Source organism: Acartia tonsa, chromosome 15, assembly GCF_053477335.1.
Source record: "Acartia tonsa isolate MP-2025a chromosome 15, ASM5347733v1, whole genome shotgun sequence".
Lineage (NCBI taxonomy): Eukaryota > Metazoa > Arthropoda > Copepoda > Calanoida > Acartiidae > Acartia > Acartia tonsa.
Genome location: NC_137274.1, coordinates 9,548,492 through 9,574,559, shown reverse-complemented (window position 1 = coordinate 9,574,559; position 26,068 = coordinate 9,548,492). Strand labels below are relative to the sequence as shown.

Genomic DNA, 26,068 nt, shown 5'->3' with positions numbered 1-26,068 from the left:
TAACATTTTTAAAGCAATTTTATTCATAAAATAAATAAATAAATAATACTATGGTCGCATTTTATATAATGGTATAATATGACATGTTCAGAAAGCCATCTGTTGCAATAAATGCGCGAAAATGCAGCGTTAAATTTTTTTCAACACTTTTCATATGTCGTCGTTTTTTATTGCACGACTTTTATACAACATGGCATTGGGGTCTTTTATATAATCTTACAGCTTTGTAAATTTACAGGTAAACAATTTATTTAAAAAGCAGCTTTATACTTCAAACTACAGGTGAATTTTTTCTTCATTTAGGAGTCATTTTTAGAACAAGTAGCTCTCAATCTGGCATTTTTAAGCTGAATGAACTATTATTTTTTTTTAAACTATAACATTTTACTAGAAAGCACATCGAAGCATTTTTGAATTAGAGACTCTACATAATTTAAATGTTTAATAGTTAAATTTTTCCCATTTTTTTCAAAATTGGCGCGAAATTTCAAATTACAAAAAAATGGCGCGAATAAATTTTACAAAGTTGGCGCCATTTTTTTGTTTTTAAGAATGATTTTACTATTGAGTGTAAGTTTAAAGCTATTAGCAGGCATTACATCAAAAATTGTTCCTCTGATTAAAGCATTGGAGGGATAGATGGTGGTTCAATTCTTGGAACTTTGGGGGCCATTGGGTGACAGCAAATAAGATTACAAGACCCTGAGGGGTTGGGGGGGGGGGGGGGAGTGTAGTTTTTTAGTTTCTTCCAGGGGTGTTAACTTTGGTTGTTGGGTTGGGGTAGGGTTAGGAAGGAATGAATATGTGGGAGAGGGAGGGGGGCAGATACCATGATAAGGTCACATGACATGCCCCAGGAGTCCCACAAGAGTATTATGTGGCAGTCTTAACCTCTGGCGGCAGCGGCCTGTCTGTTGATCAGCCTGTTTCTGGCGGGACCACGGTGGGGAACTGGGATAGGGATCAGTCCACGGCCACCTCTGGGCCGCTGCTGGCGAGCAGGGGCAGCAGGACGGGCGGCAGGACGTCTGTTGTTAGGTCTGGCGGCAGGTCTTCTGTTGTTGGACTGCTGGCGGCCGAAGGTTCTGGCGCGGCCACCGCGGAATCTACCTCTGGCATCTCTTGTCTCATAGGTAGCGGCAGCTTCATCTATATTATAGTCAATTATCTATAGAACAAGGTAGAATGATGTCTGTCTGTCTGTCTGTCTAATTGTAACAAAGGATCTTGCTAACAGCTAAACCGATATTATTATCCTTTACAGGGAGGCTTCTCAAAAGTCCTGGGAAAGTTTTTAACTATTTTGGGGAGGGTACCACCAGCCTCCCAAGAGGGAGCAGTTGATACATATGTAGACAGATCCAAAAAAAAATCTTGGATTGTATCTCATCTCTAACTATGTGATAATACCTGCGGGAGGGGCACCATAAGCATCATCAGCGGGTGCGCCATACTCAGCAGGGGCAGCATCATCGTAGTTGTAGTCATCACCGCCAGGGGCACCATAAGCATCGTCAGCAGGGGCTCCGTAGGCATCGTCAGCGGGTGCACCGTAATCATCACCGGCAGGAGCTCCATAGCTAGCATCAGCACCTGAGAAAGTTTTTTTTCTTAAATTAAATATGAGGTAGGTAACAATCATATAAGAGTCAGGATATAGAGATAAAATAGTTATTTCTTGCATTGTATTATAAACAGACTTGATTTTGCCAACAATAAGTTAATATATCCTTAGATTACTAGTTTATACCTGTGGCATCATCACCATAGTAATCATCATCATATTCCTCTCCAGCAGGAGCACCATAAGCATCATCAGCAGGGGCACCATAGCCTTCATCAGCCGGGGCTCCGTAGCTGGCAGCAGCAGCGTCAGCAGCAGGGGGAGCTCCGTAGCTGTCATCAGCAGCGCCTTAATATATAGTTAGTAAGTTATGCTTTCAGCTGAGTTAACCCTTGTAGTGATCCTTGTAGAGTTGTACCCCTAGTAGAGACCCTTGTAGTACCCCTGGTATCATCACTACCCCTAGTAGAGACCCTTGTAGCACCCCTGGTATCATCACTACCCCTAGATGAATTAATGGATGGATAGATGAATGGATGGATGGATGGATGGATGGATGGATGGATGGATGGATGGATGGATGGATGGATGGATGGATGGATGGATGGATGGATGGATGGATGGATGGATGGATGGATGGATACTATTTTCTTTCAGCTGAGTTAACCATTGTAGGGAGGAAGGGAGGGGACAATTGGCAAATAATTTAATTTAAAAGTTTTCGCTGAAATCCAGATTTATCCAGCAAATTTGAAGAAAATAGTAAAGTTGGTTATCTAAATTAGAAAATTCAAAATGAGAAAGAGTTCTAAGAGAAAAAAGCATCTACTTATAAATTAGGTTACCTATTCATGACAGTAATATTTAAACGAACACTTTAAGCAGGTACCCAAGGTTTAAGACCCTAAAATATTGAATATTTGATCCATTGTCCCCTCTCTTCCTCCATGGATCCTTGTAGTAGCCCTTGTTTCATCACAATCCTTGAACACCTAAAAAAAATCTCAAACTGCCTAAATGAATTTTGTGTATTAGTATTAAACAAAACTTACTTACAGATCATTCACTCCATATCACAACCTTCCAATCATGTGTACCTCAAAGATCATGCCAATAAAGGTACTAAGAAAGAGAGGGAATGTCTGATTGAGCCAATAAGAGAATCGCATCGGTACATACATTTAATTTCATTGGTTGAAATTTTGTACACATCTTGTTACGAATGCATGTTTTTTTTCATTTCATACATATATAAAAGTCAGCTGTAAACAGTATATTTTCTTAGTACAGAGCTTTGCGGAATCAGAATTAATTGCCTAAAAATTTCGTTTAAATTTGAAAGCTTCGAAACGAGGTGGATTCTTAAAAAAAAAAGTTAGGCTGGCTACTCGCTGGTGAGGCAAAATTATTTTTGTGAAAAATCCTCCAAAATCGAATAAAAAAATTTACAAAAATAAAATAAAATATTAAAGGGTTATTAACATATGATTTTGTTTAATTTTTGTAGATTTTTAATGTGCTTTTGGATGATTTTTAATAAAAATAATTTTGCCTCACTATCGAGTAGCGAGTCTATCATTTTTTAAGAATCCACATCAGCTTGAGTCGAAAGCAAACAATACATTTGTCTGCTAGAAATGTTCCTTCTTAGATTTGACGAAAAAAGGGTTCAGAATATGCTTCTATTCTTCTATTTCTATTATCATGCCTCAATGCCACTACCAACGAGTTAAAAATAAAACTTACCATTTTCACCGCACACCATGAGACGACGAGAATATTGGTCAGTTGAATTTGAGTTGCCGAATGTGTACACAGTTTTCTAGGATAGTTAGGATGAGGAAACACCGAGGAAACTGTGTACACATTCGGCAACTCAAATTCAGCTGACCAGCATATTACTTACCACCGTAGTAGTCATAAGCTGGGGCCTGGGCATCATAGTTATCATAGGCAGTATCATAGGTATTGTAGTCGTCATAAGCTGCACCACCTATAATGTCTTTCTTTAGTACTGGGCACATATAGAAAGACAAACAGACAGACAAACAGTAAGACAAACAGACAGACAAACAGACAGACAAACAGACAGACAAACAGTAAGACAAACAGACAGACAAACAGACAGACAAACAGAAAGACAAACAGACAGACAAACAGACAGACAAACAGACAGACAAACAGACAGACAAACAGAAAGACAAACAGACAGACAAACAGACAAACAGACAGACAAACAGACAGACAAACAAACTAACATACAGACAGACAAACACACAGACAAACTTACAGACAAATAGACAGACAGACAAACAGAAAGGCAAGCAGAAAGACAAACAGACACACAAAGAGAGAGAGAGAGAGAGAAAGAGAGAGAGAGAGAGAGAGAGAGAGAGAGAGAGAGAGAGAGAGAGGGAGAGAGAGTGAGAGAGAGAGAGAGAGATAGAGAGAGAGAGAGAGAATATAGAGCATGATCAGCACAACAGACCAGACAGCAAAGCCCCAAAACAGCTGCAGTCCCTCCAAACCCCAAGTAAAAAATCCTACCAGGGGCTCCGTAAGACTCGTCGGCGGGGGCACCATAGGCATCGGCGGCAGGTGCTCCGTAAGCATCGGCGGCACCGGCAGCAGCATCGTCATAGCTGTAGTCGTCATAGCTGGCATCAGCAGGTGGAGCCCCGTAAGAATCATCTGCAAGTTAAAGGATATTTAGACAGGGATCTAAAGGGATAAGACAATGACTGATAAATTGATGTACTGTACATCTCCATTGATGATGCACAAAATTAACCCAACTGTAGATTAAAATTAGTGGTTGAAAATTTCAAAATTGATTAAAGTCCCCAAAGTTTTTAGTTCAACGAATAAGAAAACGTTATTATAAGACTTTGGGGACTAGTGTAATAAACAGCCTATTGTTCCTTCTCTCTCTGATATTTAGAAGTAATTCAAGGAGGGAGGGGACATTTGGCTGTTTATTACACTAGTTCCCAAAGTTTTATAATAACGTTGTTTTATTCTTTGGCTCAACAACTTTGGGGACTATATTGCATCTGGATTGGTTGGTTCTTAAGTATTTAAATAGCAATAAACATCCCAATGTCTTCTCCCTCCCTAATAATATTGTGCCCTTCATAATGACAAACAAAGAAAAAGATTAAAGCTTATTGGGCAAAAGAAATCCAGTAGTCTATCTTAAATAGCACTCGAGATAACACTTGAATAGAATCTGCAATGATTAAAAATAGTCAAAACCTGCAGGGGGAGCACCGTAGGCATCATCAGCAGCTGCGGGTGCGGCATAGGCATCAGCGGCTTCCTGGCGGCCGGCGCGGAACGCGCGTCCTCCGCGTCCGCGGGCGGCAACGCGTCCGCCACGGGTGGCAGCGGCAGTGAAGCGGTTGTTGCGGCCGGCTCTGGCGGCACCGTGGGCTACGGCGTGTTGACGGCCGCCGCGGCGGTTATTGTGGTGACCTCCATCGCCGCAAACGAGTGCGAGTAAACCTGCAACAAAAATATATTTATATAAAAGTAACAGGATATCTTTGTGTGTGGGTGTGTGTGTGTGTGTGAGTGTGTGTGTGTGTCTGTTTGTCTGTCTGTACTGAAGGATTTCGCTAAGGATAAAAATTTTATATATTTATAATATTCTATATTTAAAGTTATCCTATTCAATAAAAATATTGTACAACATTTTTATATCTTTTAAAACAATAATATTTTAAACAAACTAGCAGCTGCGCCTCTAACATCTATGGAGCTATATAGTGCTATACGTAACATGATTTTCCAGGTTCTAATCCAGCGGATATTAATCGGTTTCGAGGCCATACTGGAAAGAGCTTTCTGATAAATTACAATTTTCAAAATATTCCTGCAAAATTGTCTTAAAAAATACGATACATAATTTTTAAGTATTGCTCAGAACCTTTGCGTTAGATGAAGGAACGGACAAACGTACAGACATACCATTGCTGTATAGAGAAGCTATGCTATAAAAGTCATGTTTGTCATATTATTTACTGTCGTACCAAAACACAAGCCTCATTAATAACGATACATAACTCTCATCTCAGGGATCTAAAGGGATAAGACAATGGCCGATAAATTGATGTACACCTCCAATGATGACACACATAATAACCCCTTCTCTCTCTCTCTCCCGCTCAAAGCGGAGGGGGAGTCATGGACGTCCAAGGGTGGGGGATAAATGGGTTTCTTCCCCCCCCCCCCCTTCAAACTTTAAAACACGTATTTTACCCCTCTCAAACCTTTGAAACCCCTCATTTTACCCCTCTCAACCTTTTGATACCCCTCATTTTACCCCTCTCAAACTTTGAAACCCCCCCCTCCAAAAAAAAAAAACTGATACTCCTCATTTTACCCCTCTCAGCTCTTTAAAACCCCTCATTTGGCCCCCTTCAAACTTTGAAACCCCTCATTTTACCCCCCCTCAAACCTTTGATACCTCAAATTTCACCCCCCTCAAACTTTGAAACCCATCATTTTACCCCCCCCCAAAAAAAAAAAAAATGATACCCCTCTCAACCCTTTGATACCCCTCATTTTACCCCCCTTAAAATCTTTGTAACCACTCATTTCTAAAATTAAAGGCTAGAACGTCCCTGTGGGGGGGGGGGGCGGGGTAGGTTATTTTAGCAACAAAAGAGATTTTGCTAAAATTTATAACTAGAAATTAATTTTGGGTTTGCTTGAGGAATAATAAGTAGGCTCCTGCAGGGCTAAGGGATATTTCATCTATAATACAAAGTAGAACGATGTCCGTCTGTCTGTTTGTTTGTTTGTTTGTCTGTCTGTTTGTTTGTTTCTTTGTCTGTCTGTCTGTTTGTTTGTAGCGAAGGATCTCGCTAACCGCTGAACCGATCGGGTTCTCCTTTACAGGGTAGCTTCTCATAGGTCCCGGGAAGTTTTATAACTATATAGGGGGAGGGTTCCACCACCCTCCAAAGAGAAATCACAAAAAAATCGAGGAAAAAAAATTTTCGCCTAGAGACTATAACGCAACATAAACAGGTATCGTAAAGACTTGGACCAAGAAAATAAACATTTAAAGTGCCACTAGGAGGCCTCTAGGGGCACTTTAAATGTATAATATTGTATAAAAGTAACAGGATGTCTGTCTGTCTTTCTGTCCGTAGCTAAAGATCTTGCTAACCGCTGAACCGATACAGATCTCCGTTATAGTTATAGCTTTTTACATGTCAAGGAAAGGTTTTTAACTATTTTGGGAAAGGAATAAATAAATCGCCCCCCCCCCCTAAAAAAATCAACCAACATTTAAAAAAATCATTTTATATTAAACTTTGTGTTATTTTATTTAATTTTGATTGGTAGGTTCAAACTACCATTAGTCCCAACTGTTGAACCAATAATCATAATCTACAGAAAGCTATTTTTTTTATTATGACAGGGGATAGATGTATATCATTTTATCGTCCATTGTCTTATCCCTTTAGATCTCTTATATGATAATTTAAATATTTTACGATAGTAAAATATTTTAATATTAAATTTATGAGCGTAGACGAACATATTGTAAAAAAAAACAAGGATGACAACAGCCAAAAGTAGCGAAGAGACAAACAGACAAACTCAGTTATAGAGCAGTAATAAAAAATAATGAGAAATCTTAAATGGTAGCTAAGAAAATCATGAAAAACAACTTAAAAAATGTTTCAAAGAAACGGACATACATACAGACGGACATTGCGAATTATAGAGTATCTTAGATACTGAAACAAAACTAAGTACAAACGTTTTAACATAGAAACTCTATAGAATAATTTATGAAAATCGTTTGAAATAGATAGATAGACAGACAGGCAAATAGATAGATAGATAGATAGATAGATAGATAGACAGACAGACAAATAGACAGATAGATAGATAGATAGATAGATGGATAGATAGACAGATAGATAGATAGATAGACAGACAGACAGATAGATAGATAGATAGATAGATAGATAGATAGACAGACAAATAGATAGATAGATAGATAGACAGACAGACAGATAGATAGATAGATAGATAGACAGACAGACAGAAAGACTGACATATAGATAGATAGATAGATAGACAGACAGACAAATAGATAGATAGATTTTTAGATATATATGTAGATTTTTAATAGACAAAATGATAGATAGATAAATACATGTACAAAAAAATGTTCCAAGATATTTTTGAAAATCCTTTAAATTTTAATTCATTTTAAACTTTAGTTTTACATTGACATCAGAAGAGTGCAACTTTCAGATGTCACTTTATTTATAATCATTTTGGGTACCTGTATATGCTTGGGTACCAGTATAATTTTGGGTACTGGCATAATTTTGGGTTCAAATCTAACTTTGGGTACTAGTATAAATTAGAAAATCCTCTTTTTGTAAACCCTCTAATATGTGAGGTCCTAATCTTTATTAAATCTACATATAACTTTGGGTACAAGCATTATTTTGGGTACCAGTATAAATTATAAAATCCCCTTTTTGTAAACCATCTAACATGTAAGGTCTTTATCTTTATTAAATCTACACGAAAGCTTTACAAATCGTTTTTTGACGAATAACACGGCCAAGCAAGAATAAACCAAGCCCAAAAACAGATTCTTGCGGAACTCCAAAAAAACATGGATCTAAAGGGATAAGACAATGGACAATAAATTGATGTACGTCCCCCCTTCTGTAGATTACAATAGGTGGCTGAAACATTTTCTAAATGAAATTACTAAATAATAAAATAAAAGTCTCTTTCATAAAACTTTGGGGACGTGTGTAATAAATAGCCTATGGGGTCATACTAAAGCTAAAGATAAAATATAGTATACAATGGGAATGCTCTGTCCCTAAAAATGGCGCATTTTTTTAGACATTTTTATATCTATAATATGACAAGAACTTTAAAAAACCTCCATAAAAATAAACTATTTATTGAGGAGCTTTGTTTTTTTTTGATTATATTCCAAAATCGTGGTGCGGTGATTATTAAGTTTTTTTTGGGCATATAACGCCTTAGATCAGGGAGGGAGGGGACATTGGGCTGTTTATTACACTAGTCCCCAAAGTTTTATGATAACGTTTTCATATTTGTTGACTTAACAACTTTGGGGACTTTTGACTGGTTGGTTCATTAAGTTGACTGTCCAAACGCTTCAACCACTAATTATAATCTACGGAAGGAGTCATTTTTGGAACAGATCTATAGTATATTTTGTATCATCATTGGGGATGTATAGAAATTTATCGGCCATTGTCTTATCCCTTTAGATCCATGGCCTTATATAATATTTTTTGTAAGCGAAGCTGCTCTTATAATCTATACGTCCGTACGGCAATCCGTCCGAATTTCGACATTAACAATGTCATAACCAAAGACGTTAACAATTGTTCCTACTACTGCTATGTCAGATGTGCAACATTGATAGTCAAAGAACGAGGGAATGCCTTGACCCATAGCCCATCTATTTGTGTGTATTAAACGTAATTTCTCAACAATTATTCAAGATAGACAGCTCAAAGTTTCATTGTACTATTAAGCATGCAGTTTCTAACTAACTTTGACTGTCGGTCTTTTACTTAAAAATCTTACTTTTAATTGAACAGCTGCTCTATAACTCACTTTGTCCGTTTGTCCATTCATTTTTATGCTTCGCTACTTATGGATGTTGTCATCCTTGTTTTTTAATGTAAAAATTATTGATAGTCTGTTATACATGTATAAAATTGTTCTTGTATTTTAATGGGTATAAAATTCCCATTATCAGTATACAATATGTAACCCCAGGAGTGGAGGGAGGGGACATTGGGCCGTTTATTACACTAGTCCCCAAAGTATTATAATAACATTTTCTTATTTAGTGGCTTAACAACCTTGGGGGACTTTTATTAAATTTTGATTGGTTGGTTCATTTAGTTGAGTGCCCAAACATTTCATCCACTAATTGTAATCTATAAACGGGGTATTTTTGTGTATTATCATTGGGGATGTATATCAATTTATCGGCCAGTATCTTAACCTTTAGATCCCTGAAACAATATACATATGTTATAAAGATGTTTTAATGCCTAAAAACATTTTGTTGAAAACATGGGAGGGAGGGGACATTGGACTGTAAATGATACTGGTACCCAAAGTAATTTCTCTCAATTTGGGTAATTCTATTAGATAATAATTGGTTAATAATCATTTTAACATACAGGAGGCTTAAAATTGTAGATCATCATTGGATGTGTACATGAATTTATCTTTTATAGAGTGAAGCTTCTTATAGGTCCCGGAAAGGCAGGGAGAGAGGGGACATTGGACTGTTTATTACACTAGTCCCCAAAGTATTATAATAACGTTTTCTTATACTATGTCTTAACAAAATTTGAGGACTTTTATTGAATTTTAATGGTTGGTTCATTTAGTTGAGAGGCCAAACGTTTGAACCACTAATTGTAATCTATAGTATGGGTAATTTTTGGGATGTACATCAATTTATCGGCCATTGTCTTATCCCTTTAGATCCCTAAATAGTACAACTCAGACGTACAGATAAAATAACAAAATTTAGAAAAGCTTCGCTTTTCAAAATTCAAAGAACTTTTTTGTGGTTTCCATTGTAAACAGTTTTTATATGTTACAGGGAGGGAGAGGGCATTGGACTGTAAATTAAACTGCTGTCCAAAGTCAAATAATCTTGATCTTTCATTTGAAACTTTATGTATTTGATTGGTTGGTTCAATTTAGTAGTACCGAATATTTTTAGCCAATAATTTTAATCTACAGAAGGGGTAATTTTGTTGATGATCATTGAGGAGTTACATCAATTTATCAGCCATTGTTTTATCCCTTAAGATCCCTGAATTTATATAGACCGTGTCAGATTTATGTCAGATTAGAATCATACACACAGGCGACGAAAACACGGCCAAGCAAGTCCAAAAACAGATCCTTGAGGAGCTCCAACAAAAAAACAGGGATCTAAAGGGATAAGACAATGGATAATAAATTTATGTACATACCCAATGATGATAAACATAGTTACCCCCGTTTGGTGTTCAAAATTATTGGTTGAAAAGTTTTGATCCAACCAATTTGATAAAGTCCCCAATGTTTTTAATAACTGAATAAAATAACTAGGATTAAAACTTAGGGTACCAGCTCATAAAAATAATTGCCTCTTCTGTAGATCAAAGTTATTGTTTGAAAAGTCTAAGATTTGATAAAGTCCCCAATAATTATTAAACTTTGGTTTATTTAATTAGGTGTGCAAACGTTTTAACCACTGATTGTAATCTAATTGTGTATCATCATTGGGGATGTACATCAATTTATCAGCCATTGTCTTATCCCTTTAGATCCCTGGTTAAAATTAGGCCTATCTTGAAAATCTAATTGCCTGATCTTATTGTAATTAGGTAAAAAAAAAACTTCAGGGAAGGAGGGGACATTGGACTGCAAATCATACTGGTACCCAAAGTTTTCCTAACATGATCATTCAATTAAAACTTTGGGAACTTTTTGTTTATTATATTATTTGCAGAAAATTCTTAAATAATGATTATAAAACTTTGGAAGATGATTAAAGTCACTCTACAGATTATGACGTCATACGATAGAATAGCCAATGAGAGTCCAGTATACACTGTAATTGACCAATGGTAAAGTTTATGCTGGCCTCTCATTGGCTATTCTATCGTATGACGTCATAATCTGTGGAGGGACTTTTATCATCTTCAAACTTTGGGAACGGTACAATTTACAGTCCAATGTCTTCAGATTAATTACTTCTGGAAACCTATAGCAACCAATTATCGCTAATCTAATAATAAATCATTTTTAGCGGCATGAAATCACACATGATGATTCCTGTAATCTTTTTTTTTCACTACAGATTAATATCAAGGGAAGGTAGGTTGTGCTAAAAATCCATAAAAGTGTGAGTTTTAAGTAGTAATATTTTTGTCTAGGTATATTTCTTTTCAATAAGGAATACACATATTTAGTGAATATTATAGTTCTACTGCTGTTTTTAAGCCTTAAAACTCACACCTTTACGGGAACCTAGTAATAGTGTCTAACTTTTTATCTTTGTGACGTAACAAAAATCGAAGGATGAGAGGGGAAGTGGGAAAGGAAACCCCTAAAAAAGAGATGGATTTTTGTTACGTCACAAAGATAAAAAGTTAGACACTATTACGAGATTCCTTTACGGAATTTTAGCACAACCTACCTCCCCCTTTTATTGAATCTTAAAAATGGTAATTCTTAGGATAACTAAGTATAATGTTGCAAGCGTTCCAAGAACCTGTTTTTTTCAGGTTCGCTTTTATAGATGTTGTCATCCTTGTTAAAAATCTGGAAGGGTGGTGGGTGGGGTTCAAAGGGCTAACATGTTGAAAAAGAGGTATTTTACCCCAGATATCTAAACTATAAGACAATGGCCAATAAATTGAAGTACATGCCCAATGAAAAAACACAAAGTTTTCCCTTCTTTAGATTAAAATTAATGGTATAAACGTTTGGACAATCACTTTATGAACCGCACAATAAAAATTTAATAAAAGTTGTTGAATCAATAGATAAGAAAATGATATTACAAAACTTTGGGGACTAGTGTAATAAAGAGCCCATTGTCCCCTCCCTCCCTACATTTTTCCCTAATTTGTTCTTATATGAAATGTATAGTTATTAGTGTTTTATCATTCCACCGAAAATAAAGTTTTAATAGTTATTTCTCGCATCGTATTATAAACAGCCTTCGGCACCTCGGGGCTAAAAAAACTGGTTTTAATCTAATGATTGTACATTTTTATATTCGCAGAAAGCTGGATATAATACGATGCTAGACATAGTTTTTTCGTATGGATGAGAACCGGTTCCCATTCACCGGATTCGAATAAATACGAGAAAAATATTTACTGGCACCCAAAGTTTTAAAATCTTATTCAGAAATTAAATACTTTGAGTACTAATTATACTGGTACCCAAAGTTTTATTAACCTGCTCTCTCAATTAATCGATTAAAACTTTGGGTACTTTTTAAAAAGTACTTTCCCCCTCAATTATTTTTCCACCCCTTAAGGTCCCCACCCGAAGCTCTAAATGGTGGACTATTCTAATATGACGTTATTCAAGATACTTCGTCCGTTGGATTAAAAACTTTGGGTCCTATTTTATATTTTAAAAACTTTGGGTAGTTTTATAGAATTTTGATTGGTTGTTTCCAAACTTGGCAGTGTCCAAACATTTCCACCAATAATTATCATCTAGAGAAGTGGTAGTTTTGTTTATCATCAATGGGGATGTACAACTAAATATTTTTTTTTTAGCTGTAATGAAAAACCGACCCCAAATTTTAGGCCTTCTCAAGACCACACAAAGAACTGTTAAGGATTCAGTGGATTGTGGACAGGAAAAAAAAAATGTTTAGCGAACCCTGGGACAATTAGGAATAATATTATGAGCGTAGCACTTCTGTATTTCTTAATTTTGGGTCTAACAAAACTGGTTTTAATCTTGATAATATTTCATTTTACTATCCTCGGAAAGCTGTCTGTAATAAGACATTGGGCTGTTTATTATACTAGTCCCCTAAGTTCTATAATAAAGTTTTCTTATTCGTTGGTCTAACAACCTTGGGGACTTTCATTAAATTTTGATTTGTTGGTTTATTAAGTCAAGTATCCAAAAGTTTCAACCACTAATTTTAATCTACAGAAGGGACAATTTTGTGTATCATCATTGGAGATGTACATAAATTTATCTGCCATTGTCTTATCCCTTTAGATCCCTGGCTGACACAGCTCAGCTACTCTGAAAAAGCCCCTCGAGGCAACACACATGATAATCATCTACAATATCACACACTGGCCCAAAATATTTCTTTGGTGACCCAAAAACAATTGATATTGAAATATACCTAATGATACCCAAAGTTTAATAATTACACTATTTTATTTGAAACTTTGGGTAATTTTATTATTGATTGGTGGTTCAAACTTTTCAACCAATAATTTTAATCTACAGAAGGGGTAATTTTGTTTATCATCATTGGGGATGTACATCATTTTATCGTCCATTGTCTTATCCCTTTAGATATCTGCCTTTTATATCTTGTGAAAGATTTTTATTTGAGTCACATTTAAATCAATTTAAAGCATGAAATAATTTTTTTATGACAAAATTTCAAAATGTGCTTCATAAAACGGAAAAAAATTTTATTTTTAAGAAATGGAAATTTTGGACCAAAGTGAAAAGATTGGGCATATGTGTATTTTTGTGTGTGTGTGTGTGTGTGTGTGTGTGTGTGTATGTGTGTGCATATGTGTATTTGTGTGTGTGTGTGTGTATTTATGTGTGTATATGTGTGTGTGTGTGTGTGTGTGTATGTTTATGTGTGTGTGTGTATGTTTATGTGTGTGTGTGTATGTTTATGTGTGTGTGTGTATGTGTGTGTGCGTGTGTGTGTGGTCATGTTATTCAAATCCGTTAACCCCCCAAGATTGAACCAGTCTGGGGGGGAACTTAACAGGGAGGGAGGGGACCATTGGGCTCTTTATTACACTAGTCCTCAAAGTTTTATAGCAACGTTTTCATATTCATCCTTGGGGACTTTTAATGCATTATGATTGTTTGGTTTATTTAGTTGATTGTCCGAACGTTTTAACCACTAATTGTAATCTATAAAAGGGGTAATTTTGTGTATCATCATTGGGGATGTACATGCAATTGTCTTATCCCTTTAGATCCTTGAAGGAACTTGAGCTTTGATATTATTATTCTAAAAAACAAGGATGACAACATTTTGCCTTCTTAATTTAATTTGATTGTATGACATACAATAATGTGTACATTATCTTATACTAGCAGTTATGCCCCTAATTAATTTAAGTTAAAAAAAATTTTTGGTGGGGGGGATTTTTTTTCTAGGGGCGATATCTCTTGGGAGGGTGGTGGTACCCTCCCCCAAAATAGTTATAAACCTTTCCGGGACCTATGAGAAGCTACCCTGTTAAGGAGATCCCAATCGGTTCTGCGATAACAACAAACAAACAACAGACAAACAACGAGACATCCTGTTACTTTAGTATAAAGATGGAAAATTATAATTCGCATTATTCTTGATCAAGGATGACAACATCCAAAAGTAGCGAAGCACAAACAAATCATTGATGGGTATATGTACAAGAAGATTTAAAGAGCATTTATTAAAATCAAGAATATAAATTCAGATATATTGGAGATAATAATTCACGAAACCTTCCTTACATATTTTCTAATTTTCATATTTGGCAGTATGCCAGACAGACAAATGGACAGTAAATAACAAACTAGATGCTCTATAATAAAAGAAACTTCGACAAAAAATCAGCTGTCAATCTTGAATAACAGCAGAGAAAAATGAAAATCATATTTTCCCCATAGCGTTATGGACTGATGGACTTAATGCTCTTTAAATCTCATTGTCTGTATTCCCATCCATGATTTTTTGTTCTTCGCTACTTATGGATGTTGTTATCCTTGATCAAGAATTATAATTTTCCTTTATACTTTTTAAATATTGATAATGTACACTTTATTGTATTTCATACAATCAAATTAAATTAAGAAGGCAAAATTTTGTCATCCTTGTTTTTTAGAATAACAATATCAAAGCTCAAGTTGGGATTTTTTATTGGGTAACAATTAAAAATGCAATAATTGGAAGCTAATTACAAAATTTTTACCCATGATAACCTTGCTTAACGTAATGGCTTACAGCCTCAATAAAATCTCATGTATTTTTAGATTTTCATAATTTTACAAATTTCTTTATTTTTACTTATCTATTAATATGTAAATTAAATTAAAATTATTTATGTCATTTAGACTGAAGAGGGTGCAATGTTCACCAAAATATCCTTATACTATAGTAACAAGATGTTTGTCTGTCTGTTTGTCTGTGTATCTGTACCAAAGGATCTTGCTAACCGCTGAAACGATCAGGTTCTTCTTAACAGGGTAGATTCTCATAGGTCCCAGGAAGGTTTATAACTATTTTGGGGGAGGGTACCACCACCCTCCCAAAAGAAATCACAAAATACGTTTCTTGATTTTAGAATAAGGGTTCAACGCAAACATAAACGTCAAATGCAACATACACATATTTTAAATATAAAAAAAAACATTCAAAGTGCCACTAAAGGCCTCTAGGGGCATAGCCGCTAGTATTTCAATAAAGAACTAAGAAGTAAGACTTTTTCACTCAGTGAATTTATCTTTTAGATTTCTGTTTCACCTTTGTGTTAGTGTACTGTAGTGTACTTTGCTTATTCTTTAGGAGAGTTTTTTAGACCATTAGGATTCATTATATAAAAACATGAGCTTGCTGAGCCTTTCTGTTTAAAGAAATATATACCCGTATTCTTTTAAAGAAATCTTCTGCAGCAGGTGCGCGTGTGTCAAAGATGCTGTGTATAATTTTTTTGCTAAATACAAACAAAGAAGACAAAGAAAGTCCCTTAATGACGTCATAAAAATGAGGGGTGAGAAGAGGAGGAGTGGGAAAGAAAACCCCTAAAAAAGAGATGGATAATCCCTCATTTTATGACGTAACATGCTGAGACTTTCTTTGTCTTCACAAAAAAACTAAATTTAAACGTAAAGTGAACATGTTGCACCATGAAAATCCTAATGAACTAGACCTGCATGCCCTTGGCCGACCTATCCATCAAATGCTTAACACAAAACACTATCCTTTTCATTTTAGTAGTGGCATCGCTCCCCTCCCCCCATCTTTTTATAAGAGGGTTAATTATCTCCCCCCCCCCCCTTCTTTCAATGCAAAATAGCCAAAATGCATAGGGTACAATGATAATGCACAAAATTACCCCTTCTGTAGATTACAATAAGTGGTTGAAACGTTTGGACAGTCAAAAAAACATTCAAAATTCAATAATAGTCCCCAAACTTGTTAAGCCCATGAATAAGAAAAGTAGTTTATAAGATATTTGCAAACAAACATTCAAACAAGCACACATCCTCTTACTTTAATACATAAATAGATTTCATATGTTTAAGAATTAGCATCAGAAAAATAAACTAGAATATTTATGTCCAATAGTAGCTTAGCTGGTTGAAATAATTCTCTAAGTTAGATAGATAGATAGAGAGAGAGAGAGAGAGAAAAGAGAGAGAGAAAAGAGAGAGAGAGAAGAGAGAGAGAGAGAGAGAGAGAGAGAAAAGAGAGAGAGAGAAAAAAAGAGAGAGAGAGAGAAATGAGAGGGAGAAATATAGTGAGATAGATAGAAAAAGAAAGAGAGAGAGAGAGAGAGAGAGAGAGAGAGAGAGAGAGAGAGAGAGAGAGAAGAGAGAGAAAAATAAAAAGAAAGAGAGGGAGATATAATTGTAAGCTAGATGCTGTAAAAAAGAATTCAGCATTCTATCTTAAATAGAAGCCGAGAAATTACATTTTCCCTCATAGCATTACGAACTGACAGACGAGAAAAAAACATAGTTAATTATGGAGTAGCTATGCTACGAATAAAAATATATGCAATTTTTGGAAATTCTGCAGAAAGTCATTGTGCCATTAAAAAACAAGGATGACAACATCCATAAAAGCGAAGCTCTGAAACGGTAGGACAAACGAACATTAACACTTGTAGAGTGTCAGTATAAACATATAGACAAGCAAAACTGCTTAGATACAGTATACTATTTTTGCTTGCTATTTAAGTAGTAAGGTTTTTTGGCTTGAAGCAACTACTGAACCGATTGAGTTCTCCATTTCATTAAATCCATTCAACGGGACGGATCTAGGCTATTTCATTTAAAAATCTAAGTCTTAGTATGGCTATTGCATAGGTCCTAGGAGCGCAGACGCTTGTATTTAACGACTACATCATTTTTTTACAGAAAAATTATCAGGGATCTAAAGGGATAAGACAATTGATATACATCCCCATGAACGATAAACAAAATTAGCCCCTCAAATAATAGACACAAATTATTGGTTAGGAAATATATATTCTACTAGCTTTTGGTAATTTTTTGGTACTTACGTTGGGTAAATTTGGTATTTTGGTTACTTTTGGGTACTCTTCAGTACTCTTTGGGTACTCTTCAGTACTTTTGGGTACTCTTCAGTACTTTTGGGTACTCTTCAGTACTTTTGGGTACTCTTCAGTACTTTTGGGTGCTATGGATGTTTTTGGGTACAGTTGGAACCAACCAATAAAAAAATTTTTAAAAATACCCAAAAATTTTACACTACAAATGAGAGAGCTTGTATATAAAACTTTGGGTACTTTTGGGTTCTTTGGATATTTTTGGATACTTTGGGTACCACTCCCTCCCTCCCTGCGTCCGCTAGAGGTCATTTTTAGTGCCTAGTAATTTAGCCAGAATTTTAACAAACGCAAAAAAAAATTGCAATGCAACATGACGAGGTGAGCAATCCGTTCCCCGGATAAATGCATCTCATTGTCAAATTATCAAAATACTAGCGGCTACGCACCCCCTTCCTAGAGGCCTCTAGGGGCACTCTAAGTGATTTACTTTGACCTACTTTGACCTCCCCCCCCCCCTTATAGTTTTAGTGTGGGGGGGAGTGGAAGGGTTGCACGCCCGGAAAATAGTTAAAAACCTTCCCAGGACCTATGAAAAGCTAAAGGAGAAACATAACGGTTAAGCAGTTAGTTAGATCCTTCGGTACAGACAGACAGACAAACATTCTGTTACTTTGTTGAATGAATAACATATTGGTTCAGCGGTTAGTTAGATCCTTCGGTACAGACAAACATCCTGTTACTTTATTTATGATTATCCTTATATAAAAGTAACAGGATATCCAACTGTCTGTCTGTCTGTCCTGAACCAATTAGATCCTCCTTTACAATGCAGATACTGGGAAGGTTCATAAATATTTTTTTTCTGGGGGGGGGGGGAGAAAGACTAAACTACATAACTTTTGTGTCACTTTTTTTGAGGGAGACGATTCCTATATGACGTTATATAAAGGGAAAAGAAAAAGGGGAGAGGAGGGAATCGTCTTCCTCAAAAGTGACACAAAAGTTATGTAGTTTTGTCTTTCTTGGGGGGTTGAAAGTTTCGAAAAATGCATTACATCCCAAAGATCTAAAGGGATAAGACATTGGCCAATGAATTGATGTACACCCCACCCAATGATGATATACAAAATTAACCTTTCTGTGACTTTTACACCAATAGACTTATTCTACAGATGAGATCAGTGGGGGCTGTACATCAATTTGACGCCCATTGTCTTATCCCTTAAGATCCACATTACGGATATGATAAAAATTTTTGGAAGGAGGAGGGTGGTCAATAACTTACACTAGTCCCCAAAGTTTTATTATAATTTTTATTATATGTTGGCTCAAAAACTTTGGGGTCTTATTTAGTTGGTTCATGAAGTTGAGTGTCCTAATGTTTCAACCACTAATTGTAATATACAGAAGGAGTAATTTTATTTATCATCATTGGGGCTGTACATCAATTTATCGGCCATTGTCTTATACCTTTAGATCCCTTCTAAAAACTATGCTTATGCTAAATTTAAAGTATGTGTGTGAGTGTGTGTGTATGTGTATGTGTATATGTGTGTGTGTGTATGTGTGTGTGTCTGTAAGTGTGTGTGTGAGTGTGTGTGTGTGTGTGTTTGTTATGAACACAACGTACTGTGTATTTTTGTACAGGAATCTAAAGGGATAAGACAATGGACGATAAATTAATGTACATCCCCAATGATGATAAATAAACTTACCCCTTCTGTAGATTTAAATAAAACAAAAAAAAGTACCCTAAAAATTGAAGCCAATAACCAAGACAACTTGGTTTTAAAACTTTGGGTACCAGTATAATTTACAGGGCAATGTTCCCTCTTTCCATGATATATACATTTTATATACATATTTAAATATGCAGATTTTAAACATTTTCATGGCGACAGGTAGACAAATTAGATCCTTCTTAAAAGCGAAGCTTTTCTATAATTAGGGCCGGTTCGTCCGTCCTTTTATCCGTCCGTAGACATGTTAGAATTGTCCTGTCGATTTCAAACATTGCATAATTATTTTAAAATCCTCAAATTTGTAATGAAACAGATTAATATCCGCTGTATTAGAACCAGTTCTCAGCCATATTAAAAAATCATCGTATAGCATCGTATTACAGACAATTTTCCACGAATATTAAAATAAAAATTACAAGTTTAATACCACATTTTTTGCCCACCGGGTTTTCATCTTATTTATTTTAATATCCGCGGAAAGCTGTTAATAATACGATGCGATGAGTAACTATCATAAAAATGCGTATTTTTCAAAATTTTATGTTTTTTTTACACTTTTTTTTACATTTTTAAACAGATTTAAGCAGATTTGAATGAAACAGTGTATAGTGTCCAATAAAAATGACCAATGATAGGCCAGTATACATTGTAATTCACCAATGGTAATTTGCATTGGACACTATACGCTGTTTCGATTTGAATGCAAATTTTGGCGGATTTTTAATAAACATTTATGCGGATTTTTTTGCACACTTGTTTTTGTATTTTGGCAAATGTAAGATGAATAACGTAAGTTTTGACATATGACCCCCCCTGGCCCCCTTGCCCCCCTTTGACTTCCCCTGCCCCGCCCCCCAAAACCCCCTCTGAAAAAATACAACATCATCCCTCCTCAACACTACTTCTCCTTTAGCTTGTAAATCGCCCAAAATCGAGAAAAAAACAAGGATGACAACATCCATAATAATCAGAACAAACAAACAATTTTAACAATATTATAAAATGAGGTAGTTTTTAGGATTCAATTATAGAGATGATTATTTTATAATATTGCACCTTGCTGTCCTAGGAATTGTAATTCCAAAAATCAGATGATTAGTATAAATATATAAACATAAAAAGTTGTTGTAAAAATGAACATTCAGACTTTCTGATCATAGAGTTGCTACAATTCCTAAATCGTACCTAACAGTTATAGGAAACATCATGCAAAGTTTGAAATTTATAGGACAATTCTTACATGCCTAAATTGACGAAAAAATATATATCCAATAGTATCAAGTTTACTAAAAATTTATGCCCCATCCTTATCTAACAAATTACAGAGCCCCTAGAGGCTTAATTTCGAGGGGGGGGGGGCATTTTTAGTTAGGGGTAATATCTCTTGGGAGGGTGGTGTAATCCTCCCAGTTTACTTCACTGTTAAAAAAAAGTTCAGCGGTTAGCGAGACCTTAAACTACAGACAGAAATCATAGTACTTTTATAAAAGGATAAGACGAACAGACCGACAAACAAATCATAGATAAGCTGCGCCTCATAAATATGAAATAAACTCCCCCCCCCCCCCAATCCTAAGTAACCCTCAACTCAACAAAAATATCCAGGGATCTAAAGGGATAAGACAATGGTTGATCAAATTGATGTACATTTCCAATGATGATACACCAAATAACCTTTCCTAGTTTGGAACCAATCAAAATTTACTAAAAGTACTCAAAGTTTTGAGCTAACGAATAAAACAACATGTTTATAAAACTTTGGCTACCAGAGTAATTTACAGTCCAATGTCCCCTCCCTCCCTGCAAAAAAATATCATTCATAAATTGCAGGGGGGGGGAGGGATAAGACAATGGATAAAAAGTACCCAAAGTTTTACAAAACATTAAAGTACGTTGTAACTTGTAAAAAAAATTATAATCGAATAATTTGACAAAACAAAAAAAAAGAATTTTAAAGGCTGCTGGCAGCTGCAAAAATTACTTAAAGTCATAGAAAAAATAAATGTGCGAAAAAGACTTATTTCACGCGTGTTTTCTTTAGCCGAGCGTTTCAATTGTGTTATTAAATCTTGGCTATTCCAATTGATTTGTAGGTTTTCTTATGTAGTCCTATAACGTTATACCGTTTGGTATTAAAGTTCTTCCAAGAACATTGAATTGAATTTAAGTAAAACTTTCTTTAAAAGATAGTTAGACATATAATTAAGAAATAAGTGGATAGATAGATAGATAGACAACTTGTTATGACTGAATAAATATGAAAAATTCTTTTTTTTGTTATTAGTTATTTTAGCTCAATAAACTAAAACTAAAAAAATAAAACCACCTCCCCCCATAAAATATGACTACACTAAAATCTTACCTATATATCTATCTTTCTATCTTATAAATCTATCTATCTATTTATTTTATATATCTATCTATAGAAAAACTATAGTTTATTTTGTTCATAACAATTTGTAATCACAAGCCCTATATATCAAAACACACACTCACACACACACACACATACACACACACACACACTCACACACACACACACACACACACACATACATACACATACACACACCACAAACCCAAATTTTGACCCAAAAACCTTTTTAAGGCGTTTCCGAAAAGTTGAAAATAATATTTTTTTTAATACTACTTTTGTTCACTACTATTATGTCAATAAAGATATCGGAAACGGCTCTTCTTAAAATTTTCTCAATAATAGGGTAGGCAATGGCTGGTTTTTAGCTATTTTGCTAAAACCTCTTTTTTGTTGTTTTTTAGATTAGATATGATTTAAATATTACTCTTCATTTCTCTCTCTCTCTCTCTCTCTCTCTCTCTCTCTCTCTCTCTCTCTCTCTCTCTCTCTCTCTCTCTCTCTCTCTCTCTCTCTCTCTCTCTCTCTCTCTCTCTCTCTCTCTCTCTCTCTCTCTCTCTCTCTCTCTCTCACTCTCTCTCTCTCTCTCTCTCTCTTTCAATATAACGGAAGCCCAAGGGAAAACGAATCTAAATAACCCTTGCGGGCCTACCATTAGTTAAAAGCAACCTAATCTTATATAGTGATAGATAGATTGACATACAGATAGATAGTATGGTAGATAGTAAGGCAGATAATCAGACAGATAGATAGATAGTAAGACATACAGACAGACAGATAGATAGAAAGAAAGAAAGAAAGAAAGAAAGATAGATAGATAGATAGTAAGACATACAGACAGACAGATAGATAGAAAGAAAGAAAGAAAGATAGATAGATAGATGGTAACATAGATAGTAAGATAGGTAGACTGACAGACAGATTGATTGAATAAAGTTTGAAGATAGATAGATAGATAGATAGATAGATAGAAAGATAGATAGATAGATAGGTAGATAGATAGATAGATAGATAGATAGATAGATAGATAAATAGATAGATAGATAGATAGATAGATAGATAGATAGATAGATAGAAAGATAGAAAGATAGATAGATAGTAAGACAGACAAACAGACAGATAGATAGATAGCAAGACAGACTTACAGACAGACAGACAAACAGACAGACAGACAAACAGACAGACAGACAAACAGACAGACAGACAAACAGACAGACAGATAGAGAGTAAGATAAATAAATATATAGTTATGGTTACAAGCCATCCCAAGACCTATGTGAAACTATATTGTAAAGGAGAACCATATTGGTTCAGCGGTTAGCGAGACACTGTTACATATATTTAAGGATTTAATATTTTTAAAAATTTTTATTTAATATTCATAAGCTTTTATGGATGTTGTCATCCTTGTTTTTTTAGATATCAATATTTTTTTTTAAGCGAAGCTCTATGATTAGGGTCTGTCCGTCAGTAACGGTTTGGATTATTTAGGCATATTATAATTGTCCTTTAGATTTCAAACTTTGCAGGATAATTCCTATAATAGTTAGGTACGAATTAGAAAGGGAGGCAACTCTATAATCAAATCCTTAAAATAAAAGTATGTCCTTTACTGTATCCTATGTATACGCAATTTTGCAGCATATTAACTGGAAAAAATTAATGTTCTGACACTCTACAAGAGTTATTATTTGTTAGACCATTAGATTTTAGAGCTTTGCTTTTATGGATGTTGTCATCCTTGTTTAATATATATCAATATTTTTTTATTTAAGATATTGCATATAAAAAAAATTCTCAACGCTTAGTTTTTATTTTTTAATTCATACTTCTTTCTTCATACAAAGCAGGGATCTAAAGGGATAAGACAATGGATGATACATTGATGTAAATCCCCAATGATAACCCATTATGTAAATTGGTTGAAATGTTTGGACACTATTAGTCTGGAACCAGCCAATCGCAATTATATAAAAGTTCCCAAAGATTTCAATAAGATAATATGGCTATAAAACTTTGGGTACCAGTGTAATTTACAGTCCAATGTCCCCTCCCTCCTTGGATTTTTACCTATCCACCTTGATTGATTGATTGCAATTCACATATACATCAAAAAACGGTTTCTTACAAAATAAAAATTAATAAAAATCTTCCAAAAAATTTACATAAAATCCTCTAAAAGTTACAAAATAATTTTTCTCATATTCATTCGAAACCGATTAATATCCAGTGGATTAGAACCGGTTCTCATGAATACGAAAAACCTATGTCAAGCATCGTATTACATCCAGTTTTCTACGAATATAAAAATGTACAATAAGATTAAAATCAGTTTTTTTAGCCTGAGCCTTCTGCATCTCGTCGGGGCTAAAAGAACTGGTTTTAATCTTACAATTGTACATTTTATATCCGAGGAAAGCTGTTTATTATAATAATGCTTAAGTATTTTTAAATTTTTAAAATTTTTAAAAAGAAATAAAACTTAAAACAAATTAGATACTTAAAATAAATAAAAACATTTAAAGTGGTACTAGAGACCTCTAGGGGCGTAGCCGCTAGCATTAAATAAAGTCGTAAGGATTTTATATCTGAAGTTGATATTTCAGTAACTTATTAACTGATTGAGTCTTTTAAAGGGAACCGAGGTGGTTTTAGGCTATTTTACATCTAGATTTAAGCTCTTGGGTTCAGAGGCCTTAGATATAAGGGGCGTAGCCGCTAGTCTTATAAAAATTATATAAGTAATATAAAATTTTAAAAACGCAAAACAAAAAAAGCTATCGAGAAGTATGCCCTATAGTTATGAGAATCTACACTATAAAAATCAGACCTCTATCTGTAATAAGGGATCTAAAGGGATCTAAAGGGATAAGACAATGGCTGATAAATTGATGTGCATCCGTAATGATGATACACAAAATTACTCCTTCTGTAGATTACAGTTAGTGGTTTAAACATTTGGACATTCAACTAAATGAACCAATTAATCTAAATTTAATAAAGTTCCTAACGTTGTTAAGCCAACGAAAAAGAATCATAAAACTTTGGGGACTAGTGTAATAAACAGCCCAAATATGTCCTATAGTTAGGAGAATCTACACTATAAAAATCAGACCTCTATCTATAATAGTGTCTGAGAAAATATAATTTTTGTTAACTAAATCTGGTTAATTAGTATCTACACTACAAATAAGAATACTTATAACAGTATGGCTTCAAAACCGATTAATATCCGCTGGATTAGAACATGTTCTGTCGGCAATACTGAAAAATCATGTATCGCACCGTATTACAGACAATTTTCCACAAATATTAAAAACAAAATTATTACAATCTTTTATTAGCCCAGGGCATACAAAACTGGTTTATATAATTTACCATTTTAATATCCGCGGAAAGGATTCTATAATATGATAAATAACTATTATTACCTAGTAGGACTAACGCAGTTTTCATGACGGGAATGAGGGATATGTGGGAGAGGGAGGGAGGGGGTAAGGAAGAAACAACAAAGGTTTTGGAATAACTACACGATAATATTATGCGTCGCTCCGCTTTTATACTATATACCCTCTCTCCCCCTTCTCTCTCTCTCTCTTTATCTCTGACACTCTCTCCCTCTCTCTCTCTCATTCTCTCTCTCTTTATCTCTGACACTCTCTTTCTCCTTATTTTTCTGACCCTATTATCCCCTCCCCCCCCCTTATTTCGCCTCTACGCGCTTTGTCGCTCTTTTAATCACACTGTGATAATCACTGCAGAAAAGTTGACGGAGCAAATTTCCTCATTTTAAGGGATATTAAGGGATCAGACAATGGAGGATAAATTTTATTTTCATACCCAATGATGATAAACAAAATCAACCCTCCTGTAGATTAGAATAGACATGTTAGAAACTCACGATAAGTTGATGATGAGATTTTTTATTTATATTCTTGGATAAGACAATGGATGATAAATTTGATTTTTATCCCCAATTATGATAAACAAAATTACCCCTTCTAGAGATTATAATAGACATGACAGACACTGCTGATCAGTTGACGGAGCTGTTTCCCTCAGATTCATGGATATTAAGAGATTATGATGAATAAAATTATCCCTTTTGTAATTTAGAACAGACATGATAGACATTGCAGGTAAGTTGATGGAGCGGTTTCACTCATTTTAAGGTATATTAAGGGATAAGATAATGGATGATAAATTTGATTTTTATCCCCAATGATGATAAACAAAATTACCCCTTCTGTAGATTAGAATAGACATGTTAGAAACTTACGATAAGTTGATGATGCGATTTTATATTTATATTCTTGGATAAGACAAT

The 26,068-nt window shown here is 34.8% G+C and overlaps 1 protein-coding gene across 2 annotated transcripts; it reads right to left on the bottom strand.

Moving 5' to 3' along the window:
* On the bottom strand, positions 1-25,267 carry LOC145306761 (uncharacterized). Of its 2 annotated transcripts, XM_080149054.1 has the most exons (7): positions 25,173-25,267; positions 4,820-5,068; positions 4,112-4,255; positions 3,471-3,557; positions 1,751-1,912; positions 1,411-1,593; positions 1-1,149 (listed from the first exon to the last, which is right to left on the bottom strand). In XM_080149054.1, exons 1-7 carry the CDS (start codon positions 25,195-25,197, stop codon positions 887-889), a joined length of 1,113 nt encoding a protein of 370 aa, XP_080005180.1. In that variant the 5' UTR covers positions 25,198-25,267; the 3' UTR covers positions 1-886. The 2 variants fall into 2 exon arrangements, with proteins under 2 accessions (XP_080005180.1, XP_080005181.1); XM_080149055.1 differs by lacking the exon at positions 3,471-3,557.
* Positions 25,268-26,068: the final 801 nt, after the last annotated feature.